General features: G+C 46.2%; 1 protein-coding gene across 5 annotated transcripts; it reads right to left on the reverse strand.

Moving 5' to 3' along the window:
- Positions 1-345: 345 nt before the first annotated feature.
- LOC106730935 lies at positions 346-7017 on the reverse strand. 5 transcript variants are annotated; one of them, XR_004318464.1, is made up of 3 exons: positions 6056-7017; positions 5402-5545; positions 346-1597 (listed from the first exon to the last, which is right to left on the reverse strand). XR_004318464.1 is itself a non-coding variant. In XM_032476202.1 (2 exons), exons 1-2 carry the CDS (start codon positions 6340-6342, stop codon positions 1021-1023), a joined length of 612 nt encoding a protein of 203 aa, XP_032332093.1. In that variant the 5' UTR covers positions 6343-7017; the 3' UTR covers positions 346-1020. The 5 variants fall into 5 exon arrangements, 1 of the variants encoding a protein (XP_032332093.1); XR_004318467.1 differs by having other exon boundaries at positions 346-985; positions 5402-7017; XR_004318466.1 differs by having other exon boundaries at positions 346-989; positions 5402-7017.
- Between the last annotated feature and the right edge of the window lie 1173 nt (positions 7018-8190).

Here is an 8190-nt window from a genome sequence, read left to right on the forward strand (position 1 = left end):
CTTTTCCTGCTGTAAGGAGTTCATTCGTAAATCCCTGGCGGTGTTTCTGATGACCTAACCTGGCATGGTGGCTGTCGGGCATGAAGAGAGGACCTGAGCCGTGCAGGTACTGGGCCTAGGAGTCAGGAGACACCGGGTCCACCCCCAGCTCAACCAGAGCCTCGTTCTGCATCTCGGGATTCAGAATCTCTTATCTAAGCAAAGGGATGAGACTGTCGCAGGACAGGCTGCCCAACAGAAATGAAATGAGATCCATGTAAAGAAAGTTTCCCAGTTGCCACATTTAAAAAGTAAACAAAGAAACAAACAAAAAACAAATACTAGAAAGTGATTTTAAGAACAGATCTTACTTATTCTACTGTACGTAGAATACTATCAATTTGACATGTAATCAATATAGAAAGGAACAAGGTAGATTACATTCCTTTTATTAGATGTCTCAGCATCTGATGTTCATTTGACCTACAGCACATGTCAGCTCAGACCAGCCTCCTCCCCAGCTCTCCTAGCATCAGAGGCTGTGGCTACTCTATTGGACAGCAACTCCAGGGGTCCCACCAGGGGTCCTGGCTGAAAAGCTGGAGTAAGTGTCCACAATATCCCTAAAAGGATCTCTCTGAAACAAAGGCGGATTCACTTTTAAATGTCTGTAAACCAGCGGGCTGCACCTCCATCCACTCTTGGCTACAAGACAGCCCTCTTCCTTGATGATCCCTTCCTGGATATAGGGAAGCAATCTGGCACACATCGAGGGTGGCCGGGCCTCCAGGTAGACTTACCTGCTGTCTGTGTCCAATCCCATGAAGTCCTCCTTCTCAAACAAGGTGCAGAGGAGGGGGATCTTATCCCCAGACTTGTTGGGGGCCCTATCCAGCCACTTGGACTTGAGCATGATGAAGAGAGAGACAGTGAAGTCCTCGATCCTCTTCTCCACCAGCCTGCAGTCCTCGTAGATTGAAGGCCACGTCGGTGCGCTTCTGCTCGGCTACCTACCTATGCAGCACAAAGAACTGAGAGTCATTAACGATGTGCCATACAGCTCCTCTGCACGTGGAGCTTCTCGAAGGCCTTGGCCGAGAGGCAGTCGGCAATGGTGACAAGGCCCACTACCTTGCTGTGGGTCTGGAAGATTCCCCACCCATTCTCGGGTGCATAGTGGTGCCTGTAGTGGATACAGAGTGCCCAATGGGAGCCACAGGGGCTGATCTGGCTCACCAAGGTGATTCGCTTATAGATGCAAAAGAAATTCTCCTCTGAGATGATCCCAATGGCTTGGACCACCACGGGGAGAATCTGGTCGTTCTCAGCGCACTGCACGTAGTCAGGGGTGCTCATGTTGCAGCCCCTGCCGAGAGGGGAGAGGAGATCGATATACTTACTCTGCTGTGGGCTGTGGGCCCCTCTGGATTGCGGTGAGCTGGTGTGTATCAGCCAGAAGGCAAGGGAAGCCCAAGCAAAGACGGGGGTACAGTTTGTCCTCAGTGCCTGCACATGGCTACTGTAGGTCGGATCACATTACCCAGCTTTTGGTCTAGGCTTCCTGCCCCTGCAGAGCAGGGTCATTTCTTGTTTTCTGTTCCAAGCACCTAGCCAAACCCTAATGCAAAGACAGTGCTCAAAACTGCTGAATAAAGAAATGAACAAAGGAACTGCTTTCCACACCCCTTTAAGCAGAATATAAAGAAAAGAACCACAGTGGGATCAAAATATCTGGATTTCTATCCAATTTATTTGAACTCCTAAGCTGCAGAATAATGAATAAGAAAACTTGCCTTGGGGAGGAGGGTACAGTTCAGTGGTAGAGCACGTGCTTATCAAGTATGAGGTCCTGTGTTTAATCCCCAGTACCTCATTTTAAAAAATGAAACAAATAAAAAAACCTAATTACCCTCCTCAAAAAATATTTTTTAATTCAAAATTCAAAAAACAGCTTGAAATTGACACAACATTGTAAACTTGACTATACTTCAATTAAAAAAAAAATCATTGCCTTAGAAGAAATTATCTGGATTACTGAAGTTTGCAAATGTTAAATGCCTAGGTTACAACCTGCATAAAAAGGGGGGACTGTACAAATTTACTATCCCTCCTTTATCAGCTATATTACCTTTCGGGGGGTTATAACCTCTCAGAGCTAATTTTCTCAGATTAAAAAACAGAAAACATTACCTGATTTTCAGTACTGCTGAAGAATCTGATAACCCTATTAAAGCATCTGACACACAGAGTTTATTCAATAAATGTTTGTTGAATGAATAAACAAGCAAAGTGAATGCTGCTCCCTGCCACAGACCATCATAATGGTACTGCCTGGAAATCCCAAGCCCACTTTCACCCGACTCTACACTAACCATGTGTGTGACCTGGGCAGGCCTGTGTGATTCTCTAAGCCCCAGTTTAATCATGAATAGAAATGAGGGCAATAACATAAACCTCAAAGGGTTAGTGAGTCAGTAATGAATTGTACCCGAAATTTGCAAGATTGAACCGTTAAGGAAAATTGGGCAAATTGTCCATAGGCCCTCTCCATATTATCTCTTACAACTACATGGGAATCTAAGTTACATCACAAAATTAAAAGTCTAATTTTTAAAGAGGCTATTGAGGTTAAATGAGCTCACTGTCTCAAATAAGGAACACACAGCACAAATAGGACAATCCCTAGACCATGAGATACACTCAAATTTCCCACTGAACCCACTGGTCCCTCCAATTTCAGAGCACGAGGATGGGTCCTCGTGGCCAAAGGCCACTGCACCTGAAGCTAACAAAGCTAATGGCCCCCACTTCCAAGAGCCCCTGTCACCACCCTAGGTCTAAGTTTGTATTTGTAATTTTTTTTCTTTTTATTAAATAGAAACCCCCAATTGCATAGCCTTCAGGTCAGCAAAACCTGACCACAGAGATCATGATGGCAGCCCTTCTTGGTGAAACAATAAAATGAAAAGCTATTTCCACAAGAACTCTGTATAAATCTACTAGGGAACGTCATTCTGGACTGAGAGGAAGAGGACTGGGGAGGAGGGGGCAATCTGGGGCACAGAGGACTATGGGCCACCTGTCCCATGATGGACTTTAGTTTCAACACTCACCTTCCAGGAACTTCAAAATACACACAGACAGAGTGCTATGGACAAGATTTTTTTTTTTTTAAAGAAATCACTGACTCCCTAGCAGCTCTTGTTTCTACCGAGAAACAAATGGATTATGTGTATAATGTTTCACAAAAACCCTAAAATACTATCACCCCAACTTCATACATGAAAAAACTGAGGGAGAGAGGTTTATCACATTGTGCAAGATTAGAGAGAGGCCACATCAGACACCGTATTTAAACCCAATCCCCTGCTCCATTGCTCACACCAGAAAGTGTGACATACTGCTCCTTTCCTGCCCTTTCCCTGCAATAAATCTCTGAAGAGTCTTTCCTGTGCCACCTGGAATCACAATCACATCAGCTTTCCACAAAGAACTATGTCACTCTTTGGAGGACATATCAAAATCTAAAGGGTTGGAATGAGAGGAGAGATTTGCATTTTCTGTTTCTCAAAGGAAACATGGCTTTAAAAGAAACTGAAAAGGACTTATCTAGTCTACGGTCTCATTGTGCAGAGAAGGAAACGGAGGCTCAGAAGAGATGAGGAAAGGGCCTTATTAACAAATATTGCCTGAGTGCAGCACCAAGCCAGCCCTGGGCACTGTTGTGGGAGGATCTGGGAGGCCCAGGAGAATGAGTGTTAGAAAAAGGAAAGAGAAGGAGCATACAAAGCCCTGTCTCTACATCACCATACCATGGAGTTCCACCAAATTACCCAGTATGGGTGCAGCCAACATTAAGGTTGGCTAGAGAGGTTATAGAAACCTGGAAGTCTCAACTATAGTGGAAATACCAACATTTACTATGCTTTTTTCCCAGTTCAAGCATCAGCTCAGTGGGCGCTCTCTACCAGGGACTACACGAGGCCTGGAGTTCTCCAAAATACAGATCTCTATTACCACGTGTGCAAACCACATACAGGTCCACCAGAAGAAAAACGCCCACAGATAAGATGGAATTACTGAAACTGAAAGCAGCCAAGCAGCATATATTAACTAGGAAAAATGGTGCTGCTAGAAATGGACTCATGGGCATAGAAAGCCAACTGTGGTTAGCAGGCAGGAAAAGGGGGATTAACAGATACACATTAATAAATATAAAATAAATGACAAGGACCTGCTATATAGCACAGGGAACTATATTCAAGTTCTTGTAATGAGTTGTACTAAAAACAATCTAAAACGTATGTATATACATATGAATATGTTTATAACTGAATCTCTGCTGTACACCTGAAACTAACATTGTAAGTTAACTACACTTCAATAAAAAATTATTAGAAAAATAAAAGCAAGTCTTTAAAAAAATAAAAGAACACTGTAATCCCCGTAGCTGTAGGTGGTGGAAAATTCTGGCTGCAAGCAGCAAGTCCACTGTATCACTCCAGCACTGACTGTCACCCTTTCTGACTATCAGAGAGTCACTTGGCTTCACTGAGGTTACTTTTCTCTTCTGTGAAAGGCTACATTTGCAACTAACAATGTATAGAATCTCATCATTCACAAGCCCCAAAATTAGTGAGGACTTCCCATGGGCCAGGCTCTGGACAGATGAAAATGTAGGGTCTCAGATATATTCATGGTTAGAAGAAGTTTATGCCGTAAAGACATTAATTCTTCCTGTTTTGATAGACAGATTCAATGCAATTCTGATTAGAATTACTACCAGATATTTCATGGAATATAGCAAGTTAATTTATGGTCAGGAACAGCCAAGAAACTTCTTTAGAACCACCACTGGGTAAGGGTGAATAGGTCATTGATTTCCACTGTTCTTTCTGAAGTGACGAAAACGTTCTGGAATAATAATGGTTGCAGCACTGTGAATATGCTAAAAGCTGCTGAATTGTACCATTTAAATGGATGGACTTCACGGTGTGTGAACAATATCACAATAAAGCTGTTATATGAAAAATAATCTCTTGACAATTATTTTCCCCTCTATACAACTAGTCTGCCGCACAATTTAAGAAAAAGAAAAAACCAAAACAAACCAAACTGTGTGCCAGGAGCTCTTTAGGACTGCAATGTCCCTAGGTCTCCAACGCCTCTGGTGGTGCTGTTCCTGTTAACACACCCAAGCTGGGCTGGGCTAGTTAGGGACTGTAACTATCTTTCTAAAATCAACGGTCACACGTTTCAGCCTGGGAGAGGGAAGCCTGGAGGATGTCACATACTCATGCCTTCAGCTCATTTTTAACTGAACCAAGTCCTGCTTTCAACACTGTAATCCCTCTCAGTATAAAACCACGTGACATCATCAAGCACCGCCATCATGACACCTGAAAGTGTTCAAGGAACTTACCTGGGGCAGAAACACTGAGGGAGGTGACGGAAGCTCCCTCAGCACTGACGCTCCCTTTTGCAGACTTCACCAGGACAAGCTGGGCTTTACGGCCGGCCGGAGGCTCTCAGCCTGGGGAGCAGCGCCCACGCCACCGAGCTGGTCCTGAGGGAGCGGGAAAGGGAGAGGAGGGCAGCCCAGGGGTCACGGGGCAGGGAAAGCGGGGGATTGGGGACGCGGGCTGCAGCTCCGCTCGGAGGCCAGCCCCAGTCCCAGCTGCCCCGTCCGGGTCCGCAGACCCCGCCGTCCCGGGACACAGCCCGCCCAGGGACGGGGACGGGCCGGCGGCTGAGGAGAGGAAGCCCGGGAAGAGAGGACTCGCGGGCGGGAGAGGGGAAGAGGACTCCAGCCGCAGACTGAGGGGAGACCAGCTGGGGCGAGAGGCGGCAGGTGCACACCTGGCCCTGAGCAGCTGTGGCCGGGGCGCCGGGGCAGGTGGCGCGGGCAGAGGGGCCTGGCCCGAGCAATATAGCTGAACACACGCTGAATCATGCCCTCGCGGGCTGTGACACGTGGACCGCCCTCCCGCAGCCGCCTGAACCTTTCCCGTGAGCCCCCCACCTTGCACTTCCACAGCCGGAGGCCCCGGCCCCGGGGCAGGAGCTAAAGGCTTACCGGGCGACATAGCTGAGAAGACTTTGGGGCAGATCCCCGGCTCGGAGATGGAGCTTCCAAACCGCGGTCCACCTGGCACTGACTGCGCATGCGCAGGAGGGCCAGCGATCCTCAGGTTTCTGTGAGAGAAGCTGCGGAAGTGAGGGAGGGAGAAGATGGGAGGAGGAGGGGAGGAGGAGAAAAGTGGAGGGAGACAGATGGACAGGAAGTGCAGAGAGAAGGGAGGGATCTGGAGAGGGGAGGGGAGTAGCAGAGATGTAGAGAAAAAGGTTTACCTCTGGTGGCATCCTGAAACAGAATTCAGTCCTGCCTCTGTACCCTTCACTAACACTTCAAGGCCCGCAGCTCAAATTTTCCCTCCCTGGTCCAGCCCTCCAGCCGAGGCCTCTGCAGAACCCCTACGGGATCACACCCGTTGATCCCACGCGGAGCTGGGTTCCCTGTTGCTCTGGGAACCAAGCACCCGAAGGTGTTGTCGCTCAGAACTACCTTGGGAAGAGTTCATATTCCCCTTTTACACGCTGGGAAACAGGCAGGCACGATCTCTGTCTTAGCTCCACTGTTCCAGGTGTTGGGCTGGTGGGGAGCGGGAGGTACAAGATCAGAGCCCCAGACAGAGCAGACTGCCTGAGTGTTGGTGCATAGTGCCCATCCCTCCTGAATAAACCACACCCCACCCTAGTGGAACCATCAAGGGCTCACAGTAGGTCCCTGGGTGTGGGAGAGCTGTCCTCAGATCCAGTGCCCAGCTTGCTAGGTAGATAGGAGTGTTACCGAGTCCAAATTCATTCTCCTCAGTGCAGGACAGGCCAATAATTTCAGAGACCAGGTGTTGGGGCATGGAATAGCAAGTTTCTGTAGACCTTGATGGCAAACAAATGTCCTGGAAAACCATCTCCCCAAGTCAGAATTCAGGCTCCTTTCCTACGTGCTTGGTTGTAGCAAACTTCTTGGTGTAGGAATTCTTTTTTGTTAGAATCCTTTGTTCTTGCAGCTATCTGCCTGAGTCAAATCTCTGTAAACCTCCAGCAAAACAAACGTTATTTTCTTTTCTGCAACTTGTTATCTTTATATGGATGGAAAAGTGTTAAATATCCTTAAAGGTCAGAGCCTTCAGATTAGGCTCTTCTGTATATTTCAGGCTCTAGGCAACACTGTTTCACAAGCAAGATGAAGCCTAGGAGACAGAGCACAGGGTTAAATTCAAAGGAAAAGATCTAGTATGGAGTCAGATTTGTTCTGTTCTATTACCCAGGCAGAAGCCACTTGAGGATTTAAACCCCTTTAAGTTAAAAATAAGTAAAAGTTTAAAGGAATTTACATACATAGGTGGGAATGTGCATAGCCTATCTGGAAAAGCACACAAAGGATAATAAACAGTGGCATCTCCAGGGAGGGCTGAAAGAACAGAGGGTGAGGGAAAACTTCTTTCACTTGTGTATTTTTGTGCTCTGTTTGAATTTTTTTAACCATATGCATGTATTTCTTTTTCAGTTAAAAAAATTGTAATGGAGCAAAGGAGTAACAAGCTCAGCAAATAGAGCAGCCATAGAATCACTGAGCCATCACTTTTAATTTAAGCCAGGAAATATTTATTGACTCTCTCCTATGTGCCCAGTGCTGTTTTAATACTTCTTTTATTATTTTTATTATTATTTTAATTTTAATTTTATTTTATAAAATAATTACATGCTATCCCTCACCCCTGCCCATCGCTGGTGGAAAACCAACTGAGTTTTTCTTGAGTTGTTTTCCAAGGAGTAGAGATGAGTTATAAACAGAACGCATCTTACGGGCAAAACAGTCGGAGTGGTTTTCCAGCAGGCCAAACAGCTATGAAGGGTTTGCAATAGAGGCGCCCAGAGGCTGAGAGAGAAAGCCTCCAGGACCCTACAACAAGCTGCCCAAAGTGCCTTCTCCATGGCACTACTGAAATAGGAAAGAACAAATCTGACTCCATGTTATATCTGTTCTTTTGAGTTTAACCCTGTGCCCTGTTTCCTAGGTTTAGTCTTGTTTGTTCTGCACCTTTTGTAAAACAATGTTGCCTAGATCCTGAAATATACAGGAGACCCTATTCTCAAGGCTCTGACTTTAAAGGATATTAACACTTTTCCATTCATATAAGGTAACAT

The sequence above is a fragment of the Camelus ferus genome, unplaced genomic scaffold (genome assembly GCF_009834535.1).
Source record: "Camelus ferus isolate YT-003-E unplaced genomic scaffold, BCGSAC_Cfer_1.0 contig2643, whole genome shotgun sequence".
Classification (NCBI taxonomy): domain Eukaryota; kingdom Metazoa; phylum Chordata; class Mammalia; order Artiodactyla; family Camelidae; genus Camelus; species Camelus ferus.

Coding starts and splice junctions, on each gene's coding strand:
- LOC106730935 (XM_032476202.1), bottom strand. CDS start 6,342: ATGCCACCAGAGGTAAACCTTTTTCTCTACATCTCTGCTACTCCCCTC. Junction 1,346..6,055: donor CTTCTCAGCTATGTCGCCCG/GTAAGCCTTTAG, acceptor CCCTCTCGGCAG/GGGCTGCAACATGAGCACCC.